The 27,461-nt window shown below is 31.8% G+C and overlaps 1 protein-coding gene and 1 long non-coding RNA gene across 2 annotated transcripts in view; one reads left to right on the plus strand and one right to left on the minus strand.

Moving 5' to 3' along the window:
* The first annotated feature begins 10,210 nt into the window (after window positions 1-10,210).
* Window positions 10,211-18,380, plus strand: LOC129224619 (uncharacterized). The gene is made up of 3 exons (XR_008580700.1): window positions 10,211-10,403; window positions 10,772-10,884; window positions 18,357-18,380. It is a non-coding gene; the product is annotated as an uncharacterized LOC129224619 (long non-coding RNA).
* A 2,439-nt stretch (window positions 18,381-20,819) lies between these two features.
* LOC129224427 (uncharacterized) overlaps window positions 20,820-27,461 on the minus strand; it is a 41,589-nt gene continuing 34,947 nt past the window's right edge. Inside the window, exons 12-16 of the mRNA XM_054858876.1 lie at window positions 25,661-25,843; window positions 24,816-24,938; window positions 23,881-23,944; window positions 22,954-23,109; window positions 20,820-20,936 (exon numbers count right to left, since the gene is read on the minus strand). Coding sequence (XP_054714851.1) covers window positions 20,902-20,936; window positions 22,954-23,109; window positions 23,881-23,944; window positions 24,816-24,938; window positions 25,661-25,843 — 561 coding nt within the window. The 3' untranslated portion in view covers window positions 20,820-20,901. The remainder of the gene's footprint in view (window positions 20,937-22,953; window positions 23,110-23,880; window positions 23,945-24,815; window positions 24,939-25,660; window positions 25,844-27,461) is intronic.

A 27,461-nucleotide genomic window follows, 5' to 3' on the forward strand; every position in this document is an offset into this window, starting at 1 on the left:
CAGACATAATAAACTCCACTTCTTACATTTATTCAATGCATAAAATTTTACATTAGTCAGCAGACGAAAATAAATGCAACATTGTCATTATTTATATGCAATCAACATTTCATCAAGGTAGGTAAACATACAAAAAGGGTAGATAAGAGGTCTAAAAACTCTTTAAGGAGGAAAAAAATAAATAAGACTAACTCAAAAAAACATTTCTTCTTGTCATAATTAATATGCAGTGGTTTTCTCGACCAAAAAAAGGGCAGGGTGGTGTTTCGTCTAGATCAAAAAAATGGCAGGGTTCTTCCAGATATAAGAACACTGGATAAGATTTCCAAGAGGACAGATAAATGAGGTATGTAGCTCAATACTATAAAATATCAATTATTTTCAGAGCCGGCCTTAGCACATGCGGGGCCCGATTGGAGAAATCTGGTGGGCCTTTTACACATTGGCTGTACAAATTCAAGAAGTGCCGACCAATTTTACTGATTCGGGCAAGGGTTCAAAGCTGCCGCAATTATGTCTTCCTCTAAATTTCTACATCGCGTTTGATTTTTACTTTTTTTATCTTAAGAAATTAATGAATGAATGGCCACAAAAATAAGTAAATTTTAAGAATATAAGAGGGTTGGAGGGTTGTGAAATTTATAAATCTTCCTTCCTTGGAAATCCGTTAAAATTGAAAACTAAATGATTTAAATTTTAGTCAGTTTTTTTGTGATAAAGTTGAAGCAAGGGCGTTTAAGTTGCCTTCTGATTCTTTTGAAATTGAGGTCTTAAAAGCACATCTTCAGTCACGTTATGAGATATGTCAGGTTTTGGTGACTGCCAAGAAATTTTTTTGGCCTTGAAGGTTTATAACCAAATTCCAGGTTACATGTATAAAGGTTAGAAGATGAATGGCAATTTGCTTTCTTTGGAATAGTTATGGAGGTGTTTTATGCGTATTAAGCACACAGTATTTGAAGTTTATAATTTGTTTTTCGGAATTGTGTACCTAAGTGAGTGGTAATTGTGTATTAAAGAAATTGTCATTACTGTTGAGTTTTAAGAATGTTTGTCAACACAATTAAAGAAAGAAAAAATAATAATAAAAGTAAATATATATGAAATAAGTTAAAAATATAATTCTGAATTCCTGAAATTACGGAGTGTGGGGCAAATTTCCGCATTGCCCATGTGATAGTAAGATCTTGGAATAAGGGCCCTTGACCCTTACGTTATTGCGGACTATATATTGCTGATAAAAATTTGTACTTTGGTTCTCCACTACCTAGGTTCGTTCTCTTGACCGGAAGTTTTAGGGTGCAGAGGGTACGGCCTTAGATATGGATTTAAAAATGTTCAACTGGCTATATCTTTTTATTTTTTCTTCTGGAAATTTATTTGAGACTAGTAGTTTTGGACACGTATTTGCTAACTTTAATCAGGATTCTAAAAGCCTCAGGAAACTCCCCCTATTCCCTTAACCGCACTCACTGAAAGTAGCTCCATACCCCCAGATTAAATATCAGTTAAGCATTTTATGATTAATATCCGTTAAGTTCTTTTGAACTTTTAATTTTCTTATTTATTTTCGGGAGGAAAATACATAATTTTTTTAAAGCGGAGCTCGTGCTGGCGCGGGGCCCCATTGGACTCTTTTGCTCTAATCGGCTTAAGGCCGGCTCTGATTATTTTATGTAAGTCATGGAAATAAGCAAAAAAGAGGTACTATTTGCAAGGATTCATCATCCGCAAAGAAGACAAAGAGTTGATCTGGGTGTCTTAATTAGTCAAAACTTGATCTTCATCAGAGAATGATAAACTGACAAAGACCATCCTAACTACCTAGAGCTTTTCGTTAGTTATCCCCTTTTGAAATTGTACTGCCTCCTTACCTGCAGTGAAAACATAGAAGATTTCTCCCCAATGCTATCGATTTTTACAGGCACCTATAGTCATGGGATATATCAAGAGAAAAATAACTGAAGTTTGGCTGCCTAAAAACTATTTACTTAATCACAAAATAAGAGAAAAAATTAAAGTACGAAATAAAAAGTTTAGAGTAAAAGTATAATAAAAAAGATGTTAAAACTTATCTGAGGTGCAATGTCCAGAAACAAAACGGAAGATAGCACAATATATCTTAATATATAAAAATCTTTTGTGTGGACGTTTGTCACCATAAGGCTTTTAAACGGCTGAAACGATTTTGATCAAATTTTTTGTGTGTAATTATGTTGTGGCAAGCGTGGTTTAGAAGCGGGATGGAATGAATCGGAAACGCTTTTATTAATTTATTTAAACATTGGATGGTTATATCTCCCAAATGATTAATATTTATTTTAACCTATTGTTGAGCGAGAAATGAAATAAATATTTAACCCGTTGCCAAAGGACAATAAGCCAGCTATGCTTTTGGTAATGAAATTTCCTACTGTGATGTGTAAATTGGAAATAGATAAAATGTGTAGAGAGAGAGAGTGAAGCCTTCATTTCTTGAAAGCAACGATTTTAGGTTCCGAGATATATTTTAAAGTACAGTACTGGAAGGTTCACGCAAAACGTGTGTTCTGTCATCGTAGTTGAACTATGTGACTGGATCGGTGCTTTAGATTTTCCTAACCAAATGATCAGAAAGTACCGTACCTAGCAACATCTGTTTCTCCGCTGAAATCCATCTGAGTTTTGTCACCAATGTCAAGAACACTTTAAGGATTATCAAACTAATCACTAAATTGTTAAAGGAAAAGATGATGGAATTTCAAGACAAAACAAATTTTATTTTCGTCCAGATAAATTACAACAGGGTAGTTCTGCACACAAAAGATCAGTGTAGTAGAAGATCTTCATTTTTGGTGGAAAGAACAAACTAGGCAATATATGAAGTTTTAAAAGTTTTCGTTCAAAAGATCGGACTGCTTATCGGTCGGAGTTGGCTTCACTCATTGATTGGCTGGATTACAGTAACTTGGTGATTTGGCGACTTTGGCTATAAACAATAAAGTTGTGTGATCATTTGTTTACATTTTAAAGCTACTGTTAGAGTAATTTATTGTATTTTTTGTTTATTTGACGAAATATTTCAAACTGCAAAGAATTGTTTTTTGTTTTTAAAGAGTGTTTAGTCATTTTAGTTGAAGAATGTGTTTATTTTACATTGGGAGGGGGGATGAGTGATTTCCGCTTATTCAGAGAACTGTTCTTACCTTTATCATTTTTTTTAAACACTATCCTTTCTATTGTTTTATTCTTTTTGTATGGGAGATGTTGCAGTGGGATTTCCCGTTTGTTCTAGATGGGTAGTTAGTTTTTTACACTTAATATCTGAGGACGCTTTTTATCCTTTGAGTATGGCTGAAGGAACAAACCATCAAGTACGGGCGAAAAAATAGTTAAAAAAATAACTGTTCAGTGGGCATTAGATAAATCAAGTTGTAATAAATATACGCATACTGATACCAAGCAGCTTAAAACATCTTCTTCCTACTTATTTTTTTCAACAAAACAGTTCAAACACTTGATAGTTTATTGAAATTTTTTAACTTTTCAATTTACAAAGTTTGAACAGAACAACGTCTGTTGGATCCTCTAGTATATATATACATATACATTATATATATATGTTTTACTCAAACAGACACACAAGCAACAACTGCGGTCCCTAGTTTTACTGCTTCAGAAAAATGCCTCTCTCCTCTTTTTTAAAATAGTATCCTTTGAATACTGTGAAGGTCATTATATTACATTCCAAAGCTATGGAAATAATTTTACTGGCCACAACGCAATGTAAATGATAATACTTCAAAAGGGTGTTTTTTTTATGTTAGGAGCAATTAAAACATCAGCTGAGAAAGACGTATAGATACATATCCGCAGCAGTTAAGGGGTTAAATACAGATACAAGAACAATAAAAATTCAGCGCTACATGTATAAAAATGCTCACAATGGCACATTTTATATGAGTAATAAATATCAGGTACATATGTTTATTAATTATACAAGAAATACTTGAAACCTTTTCTATTCACAATCAGTGTTGTATCTAGGGGAGAGCAAGTTGAGGTCCTTGCCCCAAGTGGCAACTTCTGTAGGGTGTCAAATTCACCCTATTTTAATGGATATTTTGGTTGAAACTCAACATATTAACTTGAAAGAAAATAGGTTACAGTAAAGTTTCAAGACCAGGCTCAAAGGAATATTAGTTCCAGCCCTCTTCACAATACAAAAGATTTTTTAAATTTATATACAATTGTTTAAAAAAGTAAAAATTGAACCAATAAATAAAAAATTAACTGATATTTTCTCTTGGAATCTTAAAACCGAAGATCAAGCAATCATAAGGTATGACATAAAACTTGATAGGACTAACCGCCAATATACAAGATGCTCATAAAGTCTTGCTCTGATAAAGAACCTTATTTCTGATTTACATTTTTTTTTTCCTATTTGGATCTTTATATATCTTTTCTTCTAGCTTTCTTTGAATGTCAAAATAACAATTTTTAGAATTATGACAGTAAATTTTTAAAAAGAGAACAAAGAGATTACAGTGGTAAGCGACATCATACTGTTTCTCTTCTAATTACAATATATGTAGCTTTTTAAACAGTTGGGCTACTTTGTATTTGATACATCATTTATACTTAAGATATTATTACGAATATCTTTTTGCAAAAGTTGTCTAGCAAGAGTACTGCGCAATATTAGAACAACACTCGATTTTTAGCTATTTCACTTCAAAAATAACTGAAGTACAAACATTTTAAGACATCAAGAAATAAGTTCAGCACCACATATGATGATATGACGTTTAGTGTTACTTTTGTGAGAAAACCCTTTGCCACACCTTGGACATTTAAATGGTTTTTTACCAGCATGTACATTCAAGTGACTTTGAATATTAGATTTGTACTTTGTACTATAAGTGCAAAAGCGGCATTGATAAACATTTCCTCCAAATGGCAAACAACGTCGATAACATGAAGCATTATAAAAAGAGTTTTCTTCGTCTAGCATTTCACTGCTGTTATTCCATTCATCTGTGTCACATAAAATAAAAATAATAAACATGTAAGCACTCCAGACACAACAATATATAAAACATTGAAAAAAAGATTTTTCTCAAACACAAAACTTTTTATACTTTGAAATATACATTTTAAAACTTTGGTTACACTTGTCTAGAAAAAACATTTAACACTTAGCATTTTAATACTCTTGCATTCTTTTAAATTGTGGAAGTATTGTTAGTCTATTATTTTGAAAGATATGTTTAGAATTAAAGATAATAAAAATATTTATGCAATAGAAAAATAAATAAACAACAAATTTTTTTGAAACATCTATGGAAACACACATGCATAGTTAAACCTGATTATTATACAGGGTGTCCAAAAAGTCCTTGATACATTTTAAAAATTCAAAGAAAAGCAACAAATTGTTATATATGAATATGCGGTTTGCCCCACAATACTTCCTAGGTTCCAGAATCATCTATGACGTCGAAAAAGAAAAAGGAAAAAAAAAAAGAAAAAAGTGCAATTATATGTAATCCCTGTACTGTTACAGTAAGAAAAACAAATGTCATATCAGGTGTCACTTAATTAAACAGAAAGCAATACCTTCCACTGTCAGAGTTCAATGTATGCATCGCGTGTTGTTTAAACCACATCTAAATGGTACTCAAGTTTATCCCATTTCCACAATGTACATACTATTGAACTCAAATAATGAAAGGTATTGCTATCTGTCTAATATAAAGATTAAACACCTCATATGATGCAAAATAAGAAATAACAACATCAAAAAGCATAAATGGCAGATTACTGCAGACAAGTGTTTTGACATTACAAGGAATGCCTTCTTCAATGCAAAAGAAATGAGCTAGTGGATGAAAGGACATCCGACAAAATGCTTATTTTCATCCATAAGCCAGGGGTACAAAGCCCCATAAGAATAAAAGCGCCCCCGCCCCCCTAAAAATTTTAATGGTGCAGTCTGCTCCATGAACTTCCATCTAGGTGGACACCCCTGCATAAACTCATTTTTAAAGGGGTTTTAGCCGAGTGGATGATTGATAAAAAATTAATTAGTAGACATGCCTGCTAAAATTAGATTTTAACATGCATCACAAAGAAATATTTTTTTCTGAGGCAAAAGAAAGACATTATTAACTTATGATTCCCCCCTTCCCCCACAATGACTATTGCAATATTGTAACTAAGAAACTATTCAGAAAGTATAAAAATAAGATTTTATTTTACTTTTATTCAGTTCTGAAATTTAAATTTCTATGTTCTTTTGCCTTTTCAAAAATTTGAATATGTTTTTGATGATGTAACTAATTAGCATACAATATTTATACTGTAAAAGCACTTATTTTTGCAAGCTGAAATGTTTAGGAAAATAAAGTAATCAGTGATTTTAAGAGCTGAAAATTTTGCGAGGATTAAATTTTTGCGATTATGATGGACTTGCAAAAGAAGTGCTTTTAGAGTACTCAACATAAAAAATGCTGAATACAACTAATATAAATTTATACAATTTAAAAAGTTCCACACTTTATTAAACTAAAAAATACTTGTATAACAAATCAAAAATAATGTAATATAATAAGAAAAAGTAAGGTAAGAAAAGTACAATGTAATGAATTTTAATGATACAAAACTAATATTGTTCATATTACAAAAGTTAGGAAAGTCAAAGCATGTTAATACTTTTTTAATTATCCACTACCTAATTCATCCATTTAGATTGAAAATAATATCTAGGTATATCTTTTTATTCGCAAAACAAGCCTGTTGGTTTCCCAAACAAGATTATAAATGGTGAGTTTTTTTTTTTTTTTTGATAAGAAGGGGGGAAAAAAGAGCATTTTCCATAAACTTATTATCGATACATTCATACCAAAAGCATAGCTCTTTGAGTGCCAAAATCATCAAGTAACAGTTAAACCAGATAATTAAATAAACATATAATAACTCAACATAGACTTGCCAGATTTCTCAAATGTTCAACCGGGACACCTGAAGGACACCCCCTCCCCCCTCCTCCCAGCATCGCTAATATTCAAAAAGGTACACACACCTCTGGCTGCTTTTTGGAGTGTTTAATAGGGCAGTGTTCAATTATAGGCTCAATGCTATGAATAAATGGTTACTCATTATGAACCTAAAACAGGAACAGTAAAAAATAATGTAAGAAGATAAATTTTGAACATTTCACTCTTTAGATGGTAAAATTTATTTTAGTTAGAAAAACACTGATTGAGGAATAAAAAATTGAACAATATTTAGACATACTTCTCACTTTATAGGACTTTTTTAGAGATTTTTTTTTTTTTTTTCGGTTTAATCTTGTTGTAAAAATCTTCACAAGCTAACCAGGTAACTATTTCACAAGTCAATGTTACAAATGATAAAGTAGTTATTCAAAATAATCCTTCAAAGTTAAATATTTTTAAACCTTTTTGGTCATTTATAATCATATTATATCTTTTTCCAGGATGTGAAGTAAACCAGGATTTTGTCTGAAAACCAAGACTGTCCCGGTCAAATCGAGACGTCTGGCAAGCCTAACTGAACAAATAACTAGGTAAAATAAATAGTCTTTGAATTCATGCCAAGGGGAAAAAATGATTTCAGCGACAATACCTCTTTTTTTTTCCTAGTGATTAACCATATACATTTAGTATGATTTTAGGAGTTAAATAAAAGTTTTTGAACATATTAACTTTATAATATTTCCAGGTATATACATTGACAATTTCACAGGTTAATAAACTATAGGGTACTATGTTGAAAAGGGCCAGTTACCGGGTCCGAAAGCCTGTTGCTAGTCATCACTTTTGCATTTGTATTAAAATGCAAAACAGAGTTCTAAAACTGGGGGAATTAACTTCGCTAAAACCAAAATAAGAAGCAAAATGAGGCCAATCTCTTTTTTTTACTTTTATGCCAAATCTTAGCCAATTTAATTTCCCACACTCTGCAGTTGCAGTAAGGTGAAGACTGAGTTAAAGACTGCTTTTTAGCAAATTTACCAAAAGGAAGAAATGTTATTGGAGCTTCGATGAGTCAAGTTACCTTCATAGCTGCATTGTCAAAGTATTGCAACTTAAATTCATGCCAATAATACCTCTCTCTTTCAGTGAACTCTTTAAGAAGAAATAGTGGTTCATTAGCTATGTCATCACACATCATACTATGATGCAAAGGCCAATGCAATGAAAAAAACCGTATGAACTTCAAGATTCACATTTTTATTAAAAAATTTTGAGTTTATTATTTATTTTACATAAGTGCATCAGTAATAATTTTCATAGGAAAAATTATATTATCCAACTGTCAGTTCATCTTTTAAAAAAATGGTGCCTACTATTCGCCCAGTATTCTAGAATGTGCTAATAGTTTAAAAAAGGTTGGGGAGAGGACTAATGGTACACAGTATCATTAAATCTATTTCTACCTTTGCATGAAATTTTTGGCATTTTATATGAAATTCAGCCCAATTTGTAACATGATAAAGATTCAATGATTTTCATAATAGACTGTAAGAGGACGTATTTTTTGCGAGACTTGAGGCTTTAATTTTCGCGAACCCATCATAATCACAATTTGAGCCTTACAAAATTATTTTTTCAATGTGGATTTTAGCTTCTTTTCATAAAAATTCAAGAAATTTTCTACTCGGGAAAATCAGTGATACTCCTATTTTGGGGATTTTTTTTTTCAGGAGTTAGATTCCTGATGTAGCTTCCCCTCACCTTTTTCTGTGACTAAACACCACCTTGTATTATACATTCATAAAACACATCTTTTTTTTTTCAGAAACACACTGTTAAATTTACAGAAGAGAAAAAATGCCTACCTAGTGTTTCAGTTCAACTACACAAAAGAAAGTTACTATTGTAAGAAATTTAAACGTTCATACATTTAATAATTTTTAATAACCAATTTTTGCAATTCTTACTTAGGAAATTGAGAAAAACATCTCTACTTCTCGAATTGAATTCAATGCAACATAACAAAGAGAAGAATTAACACACGAAATTCTAAATTGTGAAAAATTCACAATTAAAAACGAATACATTCAAATCAGAAACGCTACACTTCATAATTTTTGTTTTTAGGAAACAAACGTTAAGATGAAAAACAAGATTTCTAAAGCTTTAATAAATACATGAGCAAAAAAAAAAAAAAAAAAAAAAAAAAAAAAAAAAAATAGCCGTAAAGGTGTTCTATTTCATTATTCATTTAATTCTCTTAAAGCAAGAACACATTGCAAGTTTCATCTTTCTGCTGTCCGTAGTAATGACAATTTTGCAGTTTAATACGTTCGTACATGAAAGGAGTTTTTTAAATACTTAATCAAATCAAAGTAAAATACTATTTCCTCAATTTCATATCAAACAGTCAAACGCTGTACCAATCAACTGTATAAATTTTGAGTTTTTATTTTTGTTTATGCTTTATGGCGTTTGTTATGCTTTTTTTTTTTTTTTCTTCCTTTTCGATTTCGATTTCGATTCCGAGTCACAACTCACTACAACTGTATTTATGTCGAGGACTGCATACTAAGTGCCTTGCCTCCACTATTTTTTTATAACGATAGATGGCAGCATTATTACCGGATCGAACAGTTAATGAGAATTTAGAACTAGACCAGGAGTTAATAGCTACCTGGTGCTAGCACTCCCAAAGGTATCGTTTCACTTAGAGGACATTGAGACCACGAGCATATTTAACGTCGCTCAGTCCCCTTTAATGACGACGGTGGGTCTTCGACCATCGAGGTTCGAACTCAGAACCCTCCGGCCCCGAATCCGACACTCTACCGATCAGGCTACCACGGCTCTTTTTCTTCTTTTGCTTCATTATTATTATTGCCATATAATAAATAAAATGTATATACCCTGCTTAAAAAAACGTTCTCTGTACTGATGTAATTACAAAGTTCTCAAGTTATGAAATACTCGCATGTTCGACGAGCTCGACCGGTAGCGTCCGGTTAGTTAATCACATGACAGCTAATGATCACGTGCTCCAATCCACCTATCAACAGCTTAAAATGGTAACCGGTGGGGTAACCGATTGATGATAGAACGCTGCGGTTTGTAACCGGTTACTTAACGGTTGACCGGTGAGGTTCGTCGAACGCAACCAAGCTTAACATGTACTAAAACCAAAAGTTGTAACAAAACTTCTACTTCTACTGTTTTCAGTCTAACGTGCTGTCTGCTCTGTTTATTTACTTTTTCAAAATTCTCATGAAAGTATTGCCAAGTGATGTATTTCAAGCTGTGAAAGTTATTAATCAGTGTTTGGAAAGTTATTAAAAAGTGTTCTTTCTGCTAAATAATTTCATGTTTCATATTCATCACAGGAGATTGATTAAGAAAATAAGATCATGAGTACGGAAAAAGGTAATACATCTCGAACACGTGCTCAGAAACACAAAAATCAGACCAAATTTTTAAATAATAAATATGACTGTAGCAAAAAAACTAAACTTCTGAACAACATGCAATTCACATCCTTATGTTCAAAGTGTGAAGATGTAATTCAATGGAAAATTCGGTATAAAAAGTATAAGCCATTAACTGTTCCTTCTAAATGGTATGTTTTCTCATGAAGTAACCTACTGATATTTCGTAAAAATGTTTAACCCATAAACTTCCTACTATTTTTATTATTTCTGTATTTATTTTTTTTTCTTTGAATTTAAAGTAAAAATAGTATCTAAAATTGAATTTCTTGAATATGTGATAGCTAAATGCTTTTTGTTTTTCAGTATTAAATGTTCAGAAAAATGTGTGAAGTCGGCTTATCATAATATTTGCACAGGTTGTTCTGAACAACTAGAAGTTTGTGCGAAATGTGGAGAGCATATAGAAATTTCTCGTGGTATGTTAATTATTTATTTCTTTATCTAGTGTATGTTTATAAATCAACTAAGAATGAACCAATAAAATAAACCATAATATAACCCAAAATAATTAAGTAGTTAAATAAGTAGTTCTGTTTCAATTTTTTAATAACCAAAAGAATTAGTCACAAATTTTATCAACCTAAAATCATTCTATGTCTGGTTTTATGTAATATCTTTTTTCTTTTGAGTAAAAGTTAAACAAAGTTGGTGAAATCAATGAGTGAGAAATCAATGAGTAATTATAAATTATGCAGATATTTTTGACACTATTTTTTTTTTCTTTTTTTTTTTTAGAATTACCTTTTTCTATGTAGTAATATAAATATTTTCTGTTCATAATATTTGCTTAAAATTAGAGATTTACTGAGTACTCGGTAACTATTCGGTACTCGGCGAAATTTTGATGAGATACTTAGCCAATACTGAGTAGTTACAAAGAATTGAATATTGTCCAAGACAAATCCTATTAAAATTTATAAAAAAACCGCAAGCATATATAATATTCTGCAATCATTTACAATTCAAATTTACAAGTCAAATTTAAATTTTGAGAATAATGAAGTTTGTAATGCTTCAATGGAATAAATCTTTATTTTAATGTCCCCAAAGTTAATAAAACTTATTTATTAAAAATTGTGCAAAAAAGGTAAGTATAGAAAGTAAGGAATTTTTATATTAAAAATGGATTTTTGCTACAAACAAAAATTAGTTATAAGAAATATAAAAATACCTTTGCTTAAAAAATAAAAGGAAATAAAATAACCTTAAAAGCATAGTGCAACATGTGTTTTGACATTACAAGGAATTCTTTTTTCAATGTACAAAATGTGGGTTCGTGGATTTAAAGGTACCCGACTAAAGTCGGATTTTTTTGTTGAATGTCTTTACATTCTTTAGCTCACATTTTATGCACTGAAATAGATGTTCTTTTTAACGCAGAGACACGTGTCTGCAGTGTTCCTGCACATTTGTTTTATTTGCTTTTAAAAATTATTTATGTTTGGCGGACTAGAACTGTAATAAATTCGTATAATTTGTTTTAATTCCAACTTGATTAATCATACCTTTTATTTATTTGTTTTTAATTTAAAAAATAATTTTTTTGTAAAATTTTTGACATAAACAAAATTTTTTAAATAATGCATAGTTAAATTTCAGCTGGAATTTAGTGTTAAAAACTATTATATGAACAAGGAGGTCTATACTACCATTCCAATAAATTTAAAATTCATCACATGTGTGCTGGTGGTTCTTCTTAAAACATAATTGGTACTTGGTAACTCGGCCGAGTAATGACAGGCCGAGTACTCGGTACTCGTCTTCTCAGCCAAAGTGCTACTCGGTACGTCTCTACTTGAAATACAACCAAATTCCAAACGTTTAATAGCTTTTGATGTTGCAGTTCAGGATTTCTTAGTAAGAGTATGGTGAAAAAGTTTTTGGGAAACCAATATAGTGGCATACTAAGCACAGATGTCATAGCTGCCAATTTTGTCAAGATTGAATTATTGTGATTGTGACTCAGAAGTGCCCCCATAAGACGTCACTGCAACCTCCCCTAAAATTCATTATTCGCCGGATTTTGTCTGATCATTCGGCAAATTGGAAAATGTCAATGCAGATTTGCATTTTTTTCTTTTCATGCCAATAAAATATTTCTCATTAGATGTAGGTTTGTATGTAAGATCATATATTATCATTTGGTAAAATTTGAAGTTTCATTTGTAAAAATGAGAATTTTTTCCCTCCGACAAATTAATTTGGGATGCCCCTGTTGTGATCAGGTGATTCTTGTACGATATTTGACTAAACACAATGTTTTATGGTCATTCACGAATGAGAAATAATTTTCAAAGACTCCTGAAAAAGTGGCATTTTGAGCTCAGTTGCAGATATGACTTTTGTGCTTAGCACATCAGTATGGCCAAGGAAGTTCAGCATTGAGAAGATCCTTTTCCAGTTTTTAATTGATCCATTCCAAACTTAAAAATGAACTTTGTGTACAAAAGGTTTCAAAACTAATATTTTTTTACTGCATACTTTGAGGAAATAAAGATTTAGAATAGGCCCAACTAACATATTTACATAAATGTAAACTAAAGATGCCTACATGCAGTATAGCAACAGCCCAGTTATCCCATCCAGAGAATGCAGTTTTGTACTTATTATGGATTTATCGGTCTGTTTTAGATAACAATTGTTGGGCATCTCGTTGACACTGAGTGTGTCAACAAATTGGTAAATGGAGTAAACATCTCACCAGCAAGAGTTCACAGAAATGATGCAGTTCAACTCGTAAATTGAAGGCAAAATTTGAGTACTAAGCAGTAAGAAAGACAAAACTGCAGTCTCTGAATGCGATAACCGGGCTATCGGTATATTGCATGTAGTTCCGCCTTTGCCCTGGCTTAGGGACAGTTACTTAATGCAAAATACTCAAGCTTTGCCTTCAGTTCATGAGTTGAACCACACCTCTGGCTATGAACTGTCACTGATGTGCTCAATTTAATTCAACTTCCAATTTGTTGGCTCTTTCAGCTTCAATGAGATGACATCTGCTCCCAGGTCAGTTAGTTCCTATTCCAGAGTGATAAGTCCATAACAAGGACCACACTGCAGTCCCTTGATAGGGCAACCGGGCTGTCGATATACTGCATGTAGTTCTGTCTTAAGGGCGGTAACTTACTGCTTAAAGATGCGTACTTTATTTCAGTGTGTATGTTTCCAAATTAAAGCAGATAAATGTGTGCTCTGTACTTTCAGCTTTGAAAAATTAAGCACATAAACAGTTTTTTTTTTACTTACTGCTATTTACAATACCTAATCTTTATTCTTTAACAATGGTAGCTCTTTTATTTATCTCTTTCATTCTACAAAAAGTTTTTTTTAATCCAAATTATGTTGGGGGGGGGGGGGGTATTGTGCATGATTTAACAAATCTTAACCAGGCAAAATGTTCCCTTTAGTTTACAAAACCAAAAGTTAGTCTATAAAGTAATTTTGTAATCAATTCTAATTTACACAAGTTGTGGACAGAAATTAAGGTTTCTGACAATAAAGTCAAAAACCATGTCAAAAAGGAGTTTTTGGCATAACAATAAAAATTGGTTTAAAACCACTGAAAGGACTTGCCGACCCTACCGTGGATGCCTTCTTTTTTCTTGAACTTTTCGAACCACTCACCACTTCCATTGGATGGTTTACCTATGCTTGTTGAGATCCTGGCAAGAGATGTACTAGACTTTTGAGTTTTAAAATGCCAAGTAGAAATTATTGAATCCTTTCAGAAACATAACTGGGAGTTAGAGTAACCTTGTCCTATAATCTTAGTTTAAAGTTATATTGCTATTCCAAATATTTTAGCTATATTATATCCAAGATTCCAGTGCATCAAATGTATTTTAGTTGGCACCAATGCAACAAATATCTATTCCAAAAATTTTTACTTACAAATCATAAGAAATGTTGCCATAAATAAATAAGTTGGACTGTTGCCAGACGCATATTAAGACTTAATCCCCCCCCCCCTCTCCCCACACACACACTCACATCCAAAAAAAAATTCTGATTGCACTATTGAGAGGAGAATCATGACTTCAGTTATGATTTAGGCTAAATTTGAACACAGGCTAATATGCCATTTCTTCAACATCTGTAGTCTGAAGAAGAGGGCTGTAGAAAAAGATAGAGTTCTTGTTTCTAAGCATAGACAAAAATGGGTTTGAGACTAGCTGTTTTATTTATAGAAAAATGATTTTAGTATGCAGATTTTTTTTTTTTGGAGCAATCACGATTGCTTATTGTTCTCATTTGACGGTTTTGATGTCCTTTGATTTTATTTTCCTCCCGCCACCCTCTGCAGTACCACCGTCGACCGTCCTCACGATGCTGCTCCTATAGCGAAAACTGTCTCCAGGTTACGTCAATATCCTACACACACGCATACATACACGCACCTACAAACGCATGCATAGATACTCACACATACAACTACCCAGGGGCGGACTGGCTGACTTTGGCCCAGTCGGCAAAAGAGTATTTTGGCCCACCTCTGTAAATTTAGAAAGTTAAAATAAACAGTACCGGATCTCGATTCTTCTGAGCCGAGCAAAGACATTAAACTATTTCTAGTTCCTATTTTTCCTTTAAATTTCTAAATCAAGTTTTGAAGTTCTAAAAAAGAAAATTGTGAAACATAAAATAAAGCTAACACTGACACATTTTTTATGTGCCTTCAAAGAAAGGATACTAATTAATGGTAGGGTAGACCGGGGCATATTTACTAGGATTTTTTCCAATGAATCTTCTCATTTTTATGTTGAACTTAGGAAATTTTAGACATTGTGGTTTTATAAAGCAGTTAATGAAGTCAAAATTTGTATATTCAGTTGTTGCTCAGCTTGTGTTTTTAACAGGAAAAAAAAAATGTTTTTTGGGGTCCAAGGTGGTCGTGTTAACTTGCCCCGAACACGGGGCAAGTTTACACATCGAGTGGGGCACGAATGATACCTGATGATGTGGGGCACAAGTGATATAGATATTTAACCAAATTTAAATGTTTTATTTATCTTAAAACCTTTTAAAAGTAAGAAAATCACAAATAATTAATTAAAGAACATTTTATAGGCTGAACTAAAATTACAGGGCTTATTGCTAATTAAAAACAGAAACTATTTAGTCATCTTCTTCATCACTGTTAGATTTAACTAACAAAATTAAGTACTAATTTTCGCATTCTTTTTATGGGATTGCATTTTAACATCTAAGACATTGAACCCTGTTTTATCCTTTTTACCAAGCACTTCATTCTTTTAACAAAATAATGTTTAGGACCATTTTGTTCGAAATTTAGTGTAGATTATTTTGTGTATTGCACTTTTCGCGCTAAACACCATAGTTTCTAAATATTTCAGAAAAACTGATAAAAACTACTAATTTATCAACTCCCCCCCCCCTCCCTCCCCCCAAAACCCGACGCTGAAAACGGTGTAACTTTTTACCAAACAATATATGGACTGTATAGAACAATTTGGAGATAGAGGGAAACTTTTACTTTGGATGTTGAGGTTAGGCCTTTTTTTTGTCTATTTGCACTATACTATTTATTTGAAAGCGCACTGCCCCTTTTTTGGTCTGGGGTAAACACTGGTTCCCTTTGGGCATTTTTTTTTCTTCTGAAATTTAAATCAATTTTAGGCTATGGCGCTTATAAAAGGGGTTACGGAGCTCTCCCACGAAAATTTCAAAAAGTGAAATTTTAAGCTATCTTTTGTGACTTTAAGGGAATGGCGAAGGTTTGAAGACTTTGTCTGCCAATTTATTTCGATATTTAAATCTGAAAAACACAATTGAGGATCTTGATACAAGAACCAGGTAAGTCCAGTCTCACTGAACCCAGTGATGTTCCCATCATTTTTTCTGAGGGTATACTCCCAGTAATCAATTATGCACAATATGTGTATGGGATCATATACATAATATGAACATTTTTGAAGCTTGAGGGTATATGCTATATGTTTTAAAAAATGTTTGAGAGCATAGGGCGTATATGGAGAATACCCTATGGTTTTCACCACTGATTGAACCTCAATATTTACAGTAGGATTCACCAATAGAGACCGTACGCATCCTGAATGTTGTTTATTTTACAAAGCTTGAATGTTCTTCACTGTCTGTATGTTGCTTATTTTACATTGCTTGAATGTTCCTCTTACCCGATTTAGGCTACATAAAATAAACAATAATACAGTAAAGGAGGAAGCCTTCATTTGCACAAGATTAGACTGTTTCCTATTTTGAATAGACATTTTCTTTTTCAAGTAATTAGCATACTATAATCATGATTTTAGGAAGAAATCATTATTTTATTAGATTAATTTTAATTATAACTTCAAAGTAATTACGTTTTTACGCTTTCAGTTTAGTTGCTCAAGTAGTATGTTAAATTTAAACTTTATTTTTTTTACATCGTATTACCCGCAAATTATACGTCGCCGCGAATTATACAAAGCTGTTTTTTCACTTCAGGCCGATTTTAGGACCTGCGGATTATAGGCTGCCCGCGGATAATATGCAGGAAAACACATAAGTGCACAGTCATAGAAACACAAAATAGAGATTCATTGCTACGATTTTCAACTTTTCCTTAGTGCAGAAAATATTCCTATCTCCCAGTCTCCAAAACATTCATTTCCTTTGTATCATTGAAGCAGATACAAATTCTGAGAATATAACTGTTTAAAATCAAACAAAAGGCATTTCTCTTTTGTCTAGCTTCCCACCAAGTTTCTTGGAATTCTTCCCCTGCGTGCAGTGACGTAACCAGAAAAAAAGTTTTACAGGGTCACATTGAAAAAACAAAAAAAAGAAGAATTAAAGAAAGAAAATTTTTGATCTGATAAAAAAGGGATATTTTTAAAAAAAATAGATTGAAATCAATTCATCCTCCCCCCTGCAAGTTTTCGAAATTGAAGTTTCAAAAATGCAATTTTAGACAAACTAGGAAGATTTTATGAGAAGGAGGATCTGAAGCCCTTCTCTGAAAAAATTTAAAAAATTATGTTCCAAAAAACTTAAGAAATGTATTATATTCAAGGGCTATTCCACTTAAATGTTTTGTAAGTGTCGTTTAAAAAAGCCATTGCTCGTGATAGAAAGGCGGTATGGGGCGTTATTTGCCCGAATATTTTCTGAAACTCAAATTCTAAAAATGCAATAGTAAGGTCATATTTTGTAATACTAGGGCCAGTAATTTCTCGAAATTAAAGCTGCAAAAATGCAATTCTAAACAATTGTCGATGTTGTTGAGTATTTGAGTGTTTACCCCAAAAACACTCACCCAGGGACATGCACGTGGAAGGGGGGACACATGTTAGCCCGAGCCTAAGCATTTTTAAATGAAGGGTTAAATATGTCTATCGACCAAGGGATAAACACTATGCAAGGGGTCCCGTAAAAAGTGATTTGTCATGGGCTCCAAAATTTCTGTGCACGCCCCTGGACTCATCATTTATGGCACTCAATGGAAGTCAAAAGCATTGAATTTGTTGGACATGGATAGAGAATACTCACCTAAAGAAATCAAGACTTCCACAATGTGCTTCTTATCAGGAAGTTTGGTGCAAATTTTCTTTTGAAATTTCTTTCCTATTGTAAAGAAATAACGCTTCACTAGAAAAATTTGTTTTGCCTATGCTCTAGTAAAGCAACCCATGCATATCTTGTTTTCAACGAATTTTGAGATGGACTCATCCAAGGGCAAACAACAAGAATCTAGAACTGGACTGTACTTCTAATCTTGCAACACTGATATTTTTAGGAATATTGTTGTTCTGAAAATATTTTTTATTTACATTTTTCAAAAAAATATTTTTTCTACGATTTTTTTTTGTTCTTTAATATTTATTTAGGTATAGGATTCATTGAATAATGTGTTTATTTTTTGCAGGTGAAAATATTTCTGAAACCTAAACTCCTATCCTAAGAACTGCAAAGATATTCTACTAAATGGATGTTTACAACTACAACTCTTCAAAAAACATAGCTGTTTTTTTAATTAATTTATTTATTTATTTTAAATTTCCGTATCTGGAAAGGAGCATAAGCAAAATCATTGTCTAGAAAAAGGAAAGAAAAATAACTTGAATCCAAATCCCAATTTGAACTGTTTTTACTAAACTAATATACCTATTTAGCATCATTGAACAACATTTTTGCTGAACATATCATTTTTTACTGTAAGTAAATGCCACAAGATATACAAGATATTTAATTTGTATATTTTCAATAAGATTTGTAAAATAAGGTTTTCTCTCCATTTTGTGTCTTTTTGTAAAATGTTCAGAATAAAAGCCATTTATATAACATACTTATTCATTATGAAATAAATAACCTTTACACTAAAAAATAAAATTACAGTCGGATCCCGCTATTACGCTAGTTTTTCATGAATAATGATTTCTTTAATTGCTGTTGCTAATTGCTCGACTGCAAATATGATTTTTTTTTTTTGGAAAGGAGTTGCAGAGCCTTAAAATGGATTTCATTAAAACTAAATATTGGTTTAGCGAATGGACTTTCATCCCTTTAGCATCACTGAAAATGGAAGTTCACACACTGTACTAGTGTAAACAACGTTTTGCTGTAAATTAGTATACTCATACATGTAACCAATCTGATTCTTACCTTTTCTTTTCATTCTACGTATGAGCGTTGATAAAATAGAATGGCTCCAAAGTGATATTAAGGCAAGTTATTAAGGTATTTAATGTCTTTTATACAAGGGAGTGTCTCCAAAACCTTGTGCAATGAACAGTGTGTAAAATTTCAACCTGAAAGAGTATTAGAAGCAGTACACAATTGGATCTGCACTGCAAAACATAGTCACATTGTTAGAAGCCATGAAAACACAGACAACCAATGTATAAATTGGAAGAAACGTTGACCAGATATTGTGCATGATTGTGAAGGCTTTGCTTCTTAAGACACTCACTGTGAAACAATTCAAAAGACAGTGGCGTTGGCAAAGCACCGCAGTGGAGAAGGCTTATGGCTTCTGCAATATGAAGGAAGAGAATATAAACAAGCTCATCGATTGCCATGGCCTAACTCTGTCAGGTACTGACCTTGCAGACTTTTTTAAATCTGTAAGTGAGGAAGAAAACAAAGACGAAGAGCTTGAAAGGGACCTGCCTGAACTGAATTTTGAAGTCCTTAACAAAATGAGCATATACGCAAAAAGAAGAGAAAAGCTTAAACTGACGGAGACGCAAGATCAGAATGTGATGCGTTCCATTACCTTCGCTAATTATCTTGTGTCTGCTATAGCCCCTTACAACAATTTATTGTTTCAGAGAAGGAAAATCTAAGGCAACCAAAGATAATATCCTTCTGATAAAGATGACTAATCCACTGAAACAAAACCTGGGATGATAATAAAATGCCGAAGACAAACCACCACTCTTTCTTCCTCTTCTTCTGACATGTTTCTTGACGCACATGCGCTGTCAGAAGACCGATAACAGTCTGATTGCACTGCATAAACTATCATCTTGTTTATTTTTAAATTACAATTAAGTTTACTATATCTACTGTTCAGTGCTATTATAATACTGTAATGTACATAATGAAGTAACATACTGTTTCATTTCATGTGTCTCTCTGCTTATTGATGCTTGATTTTGTGCTTCATAACCATAATTTATGTAAATAACTCTTTCTAAAACACAATAAAAAGCCTTTTTTTTTTCAAGATACGAAATATATTGTTAAGAAATGGTTTGAAACAATTCGGGGGAGGGGGGACGTTTACAAATGTCTAAAATAATAGGGTATGCTTATAAAAAATATTTGAACATACGTTGTTCCACAATGCCAAATTTCGACTTAAGCGACGGGTCTTGGACTGCATCTCTCTCGTAAGTTGGGATCCGACTGTATAAACAACAGTTTTTAAAAAAGCAAAAATTTCCAAAAAAAAACTTCATACACATGTTTTAAAGATTACAGAAAACCTTTCAATGGAAAAAGATGTGAGCTTATGAGTGTAAAGCTTATCCGACAAAACTTTTGTAGGTGTCTTTCCATTCATATGCTCACATCTTTTTGCATTGAAAAAAGTCTTGCTTTTAATCCTGAAAATGCTTGCAATTTTTTGAAAATTGTGTTTTCAGAATTGTTATTTGAAATTTGTTTGTTGTTTTTTCTTAATCTAAATTCATCACAAACTGCTATCTATAAAACTTACTGTACCCTTTTAAAATATAACAGAAATTATCAGATAATCCTTAAAACTTTATAATATATTTTGTGTATTATAAGCAAAGATTAAGTCTTAAAAAAATTTTAAATGTATTAATCGTTCTGTATAATCAATCTTATGAAATAACATTTCACTCCAATTTTTTTGTTTATAAAACTATTTTATTCAAATTCCTCCACAGGGGAAATAAAACTTTTGTCTGTACAAAGAATAAATAAATAATGAGCAACTGTCATCTTTTTCGGCCAACAAATGCATGAAAAATACCTGCAAAGAATAATTTTATTATTTTCATAAAATAGTTTCAAAAAAATGCACATCACAATACCAACATATGAATTAAGTTAAGAGTGACAAAGATAATATATTATTTCAGACTTCCTCCTTAATGCAGAAATTATTATAACAAGATTAAAAGATTTCAGATAAACCTAAGAAGATAGGCTTAAGAATTTTATGCATAAAACAACTAGACAAAATTAATGAAGTGCAAATAAAAAGGGCCCTCAGATATAGGGTTTTTTTTTTTTTTTTTTTTTTTTGAGCAACCCTGATTTTTTATTGCTTAAACATTAGACCGTTGTGATGCTCCTTTGATGTAATTTGAAAAAATATAACAAGAATAAATCAAGCTTGTTTTAAAATTTTATTCATTATTCAGAGGGACTAATTTTTGTCATCATGGTTAAAATTGTCTGATTTTAATTTAATTTTAATTTAATTATTTTTTTTTCCTTAAGCAAATTTTTTATTAAAAAAATTTTTTTAATGCAAAATTATGTTTTTTAAGGAAAAACACCTATATAGAAGAACTTAATACACTAAAACTTCATCTAAATACAAAATTTTCAGATTACTAATTCCGAATTATTAAATTTATTAAGATTGATAAGGAATAAAAATACGAAAATGGTATACACTGAACTAAAATCTTCATAAGTGTACAGGTGCAAATTGGCCATGATATAACCATATCTTTAATACTGCATTCTAATTCCATTTCATTTTTATGGACATGCCTGGTATTACCTAATCTAGAAAATCAGCAGTCATAATATGATGGGTGTAAATTTCTTCTGCATTCCATTTGTAGAAACATGAAACCAAACAAGTAGGGTCCTATCGCAGTTCGTGATGGCAAAAAAAAAAAAAAAAAATAAACATTAATTTGAATTCAAGACATCAAAATTGAAATTAATGACAGGTGCTTTTTTTTTTCTCCACAGCTAATCATTTTAGAGCTGAATTATTATGGCAATACAGTGATTAGAACTTAACTACCAAACTGAACTAGATTTGACCCCCCCCCCCCCCCCTTTCCCAGAGTTTGTTCACGGTGAACTCTGATATTGATGGATGAGAGTTGTACATTTTCTTGGGAATTAGGAGTACACAGTTCAGTTCCTTTGGTTAATAGTTCCAAAGCAGTTTCAGTGAAATTTTGTCAGATATTAAATCTACAAATAATATTAAAATGATGAAACTAACTGTCAATTTTATTTTAAAGGACATTTCTGGACACGAAATCACAAATTTTGGGCAAAAATTTAGTTTAGTTTTGTTATATTAAGATGCATTAGATATTAGAAATTGGCATAGATTTTTCACGCGTGCCATTAATTACCATTAAAACCCCAAGCAGAACAACATGGATGGTTATCAAAAAACTTCCTCAGTATATTTCGTAGAAATGCTCAGTACTTAAGTAAATTGCATCTACTAATGTTTAAAACCTTAGTCTCTCTCTGCCCAGTGCATAAAATTCTCTGTAAGACTCTTGCATGCAGAATATATTTATGTACTCGGCAGAGATTGTGGGTCTTGGTGTGTAACAAAGATTCTGGAGTTGGAGGAGAAACAAAACTTTTGTTTGATTATATATTTCCACAATACAGTTGGACTGCTGAACTCTTCGTAAAAGTTATATTGCCAAAGTACAGTATAACTTTGATTTAACGATACCCAATTAAACAATTTCCTCAATTTAATGATACATTTCACTAGTCCAAATTAGACTGCATTGAATGTCTGTGCTCCTCAATTTAACAATAACTTTTTCCAGTCTCTTGACAATTGCTAAATTTGGGTTATACTGTACTTACTTTACTTGAGTTACCTCCTCTGTGAAATTTCATCAAAAATGGAGATAATAAGTTGGTGAGACTACTAGTCAACTTGATATGAAATGACTCAATAGCCATGTAAATTAAATATATAAGTATACCTCATTACTAATCATTATGCCATAAAAACATCAACAGATATTTTGAGTAAAATAGAGTACCCTTTTTAACTGTTGCATAGCTCTTTTCTTTGTAAGGAACTAGGGATGTAACAATTGGAAACAAGTTGACCGATTTTTCAGCATCCTTCTCTTCTTCTGCATTCATGGACATCTTACTTAGGTTCTGATGATAAACATTTTCAACACACTTTTTCTCTGATAATAAAATATAAAGTCAATGAATAAACAGAGATGTATAGATTTATATATTATGTAATTTCCAGTATCTGTTAAAGCAATAAATGTATAGTCATGTAGTAATATTAATGCAACAATATGATGGTTTATTATTGCATGTATTTTTTTTATTCAATAATATATATATATAATACGAATCATCATTAATAGGGGATACACAATATAGTTGATGTAGGGCTAAGCTAATACAACGGCTTTAATTTTTGACTACGTGTGTGCCCAGAACTGAGAGTCTTATGAAGAAGCAATTGACTTGTGCTGATTTCACTGTCATATGCCGGACAACCTGTCTTTTTTCATTCGTGAATCACTGCTATGTGGTATTGAGAGTATAATGTACATCAAGTAATTATTATGTTATAAAACTTATTCATGTTTATTCATTTTTTCACTCACTAAGGTTTGAATGAGGCTATCATTTTGTAATTTTAATTGAATACAAGTGTTTTAATGAAATATCAGTTCAATAGGTACTATAAGTTGCCTCTTGTAAAAGCTGTGTAGTAATTTTTCTTAAGTGAGCAGCAAATACAGAAAATATCATACAAAATACATCCTTTAGAAATAACAAAAAATGTGAACATTAACTGCAAAATCAGCATAAAAACGAACCTATATTTAATTGTACTGCAAGTAAAATAATTATACAGTTAAAATTTTATTTGCAGTCATCAATGATACATAATTTTAAAATTAAAAATACATATTAAGCATGTAGAATAATTATACCATTGCTATTGGCAATATTAACATCCTTCATAGATTTCTCCAGATGTCCATGTTCCCTAGCAACCTAAACAAAGATAACGTGCATTACTATAAGCTTAAATTTTCATGGAATTAGAAGTGCTATGTCCACAAACAGATTTTCTGTGGCATGCCCCTCTTTTTTTTAACCCCCCCCCCCACACACACACAACAATGACTATTTGATTGCCAGCCTCAATTTTGTAGACTTTGAGAGAATTACATTTGGTGTAAACATGATTTAGTATTAATAATGCATACTTGTTAGTATTTTTTGTCAAGAAATTTTTATATTTATATTACTCTATTAAGCTAGTTTTGATAATTGTACACATTAACATAAAAATATGATTTCTTCACTCTAAATCTGCAATTGTAGGCCAGCTTCCTGTGCATAAATTTGCCTCTGGTGGTCTTGTACGTTTTGTGGTTGATGTACAAATCATTATTTTTTAAGCATATTATTTTTAGAATATTGCTATTTTACATTAAAATATATATATATATATATATATATATATATATATATATATATATATATAAGACACAAAAGATACTCCCTGTGCACCACATAGTATCACATAGGACCAGAGGTAAAATGCACAACAGTACAAAAAACACAAAATGAAATGATCACAATAAAAAAGCAAAAGTTTAATATTGCAGGAATCAAGTGCAAATATAGATGCAAATGTCACACCTATGTCCCTAAATATAACTGGGAAATTTGAAAAAGATCAGTAGGGTATGAATTCTTTAAAGAATTAATGAGCTGAGATGAAAATTAGAAGTTTTGTTAAAGGAATCAAAAAACTATTAATAAGAGAAGTTTTTTATTTATAATATAAAAGCACTATATGGATTAGTTTAATTATTTCTTCATTACCTTATAATTTATCACTACTATTTGTAAGTACCTTTTTGGCAGAACTTGTATTTGGTCTTGAATCAGAACCTACGTGCTTGCGCAGTGCAGATCCAGTATGTCTATTCTTATCACTTGTGTAAGAAGAGCCATAGAATGTGAACAGGTTTCTTGTCTAGAAAATGAAAAGCTTTTTTTTTTTTTTTTGAAAAATCAAAACAAAAATTCATTTGTTAGTGTATCTAAATTACAAAAAAAATAAAATAAAGTTTACATCATCAGATACTCACTTACAAAATGTACTGTAATTTGAGCTAAAAATAACTGCATTAAAAAAACTTTGGTTGAAAAACTAAAAAAAAAAAAAAAATACAGCAAAAAAAAATAGCAAAGGTATTTTTCAACCCTAAGTTTTTATGGTAACAATTTTTTAGTGCCTCAAGCATACCAAGGGTGCTATCCTGCTCAAAAGCAAGGACACCCCTCTAAATACGACAAAAAAAAAAAAACCCTAAATTGGGGGGTGGGTACCCTTGAGCATACAGAAAAAAAAAAGAATGATGCAATAAAAATAAAAATTTGAAACTACTTATTTCTGAGAGCAAAATGGTGACCAATGCCTAAAAATTGCTTTCAAACATCACCAATGCGGAAAAACATTACACAAACGATTCGCAAAATCAAACTAAGTTTGGTCCATGCTTAACTTGTCAATCTGTGTTTTAAAATGAATAAAGTAGCAAAGCTAACTAGATTTTTACTATATTTTAGAGAAACTATATTTTATGTACCATAGAATATGTTCTAATGCGTTGATTCAAAACTAAAACAAAAACCTCACAAAATTCTTTTCTAAGTTTTGCAAAAAAATAATAATAAATATATGAACAAACTTACCAATTTTACATTAGATGCAATATGTTCCTTATCGTCAATAGGGGGAAGGAAGCAATCTGATTTTCTCGTAAAACTTGATATTTCACTAAATCGTGCTGAAGGAATGTTTCTACTAGACACTTCTTTGGTTTCTGGCTCTATGTGGAAGCCTCTCAAAATATCAGATGCAGAATTAAAATCTTCCTGCAATATGCACATATACATATATATTGTATAGTTCCTCAAAGTATAAAGCTCATGGTAATTTCTGCACCTCAGGGCCAGATTAACATAAGTCCAAAAATGGCTAGTTTCAGACTGTTACAGCATTATGTGTAAAATTGTATTCTGCATCGAGCCATAAAAACATACAGTAAACTCCTGATTATCCACATACTAGGGTGGCATGATAACCGCGTATAACCGAATTCCGCAAAGTAAAAAACTATACCAGCGTTTGCAGCAGCTTTTGATCAATAACACACAAGCTAAAATGATAACAGTGAATAAAAAAGTATGTGAAAGCTAAACAAGTGTGTGAGTATGTGAATGCCGTCAGAGATAGCCTAGAAAATTGCGTTTTTTAAACTTCGCCATCGAAAAATTTCCAGAGAGCTCCTGGACGTTCCCTATTCTTTTTAACTTCATCAGAGATAGAAAAAAATTGATTTCATGTTTGAAAATATTTCGAGAGGAAAATCCAGTCTTTGTTGGACTTAGAAGAGGCCCTTAAACCACTAGATACAGCCTACATTTACATGTTTTTACTTTCTTCTATATCTAATATATAGAAGAAAGTATTGGATTCGTGCAAATTTTCGAATTTCGAATTTTGACGGATTCGAACGTTTTGAGGTGTGCTGAGTCCATTTCGACTATTTTTGGAAAATGTCTGTCTGTCTGTCTGTGTGTATGTATGTATGTATGTGTGTGTGTATGTATGTATGTGTGTGTGTGTGTCACGTCTGTGTGTGACCAGTTTTTTGTGGCCGCTCTACAGCAAAAACTACCGCACGAAATCGAACGAAATTTGGTACACATATGTGCCCCTATGTGAACTTGTGCCCATTGGTTTTTGGCGCGAATTCCCCCAAGGGGGGTGGAGCAATGGGACGTTTTTTGAGTTACGCGTGCTTGCTATTCCTCAGGAAGTAACTGGCGGAATCAAACAAAATTTGGACCATATGTTGCCATTAACAGGAACAGGTGCTGATTCAATTTTGGTGGCAATAACTCAAACGGGGGTTGAACTATAGAACGTTTTTTGTTATCAATTGTGACTGCTGTATCTCCAGAAATAATGAACGGAATGAAAGAAAAATTTATCGGCAAGTAGACCTTAGTGGGTATAAGAGCTGATTTTATTTTGGTGTCAAAAGCTGAAAAGGGGGTGGTGCAATCGAATGTTCTTTTTTTTTATTGTGAGTGCCATTTCTCAAGAAGTAATGCTACGTTCTGGATGAAATTTGGAATAAATGTGAATCTATTTGTAAATAGGCGTTGTTTCAATTTTGGCGCCAATCGCTCCATGGGGGTCTGATTTTTTTTTTTTTGTGTTAATAAAAATAGCTTTATAAATGCAACAATAAGAAAGATAAATTACAATACTCTCGTCTGCTTATTTCACGTGATTTTAATTTTCGGGAGATAATCGGAAATGTTATTGCAATGATTTAAAATTAATAACTATTGCCATTTTATGTTTGTTAACAAATAAAACATCTAATTAATTCAAGCAAGGCTTTTAAAATAACTTTCAAGTCGTTCTTTGCTTTGCTTTTGCGGGAATTCAGGAATTCGGACGGTCGTCAAGTTTTTTTTT

This window comes from Uloborus diversus, chromosome 6 (genome assembly GCF_026930045.1).
Source record: "Uloborus diversus isolate 005 chromosome 6, Udiv.v.3.1, whole genome shotgun sequence".
In the NCBI taxonomy this organism is placed as follows: Eukaryota; Metazoa; Arthropoda; class Arachnida; order Araneae; family Uloboridae; genus Uloborus; species Uloborus diversus.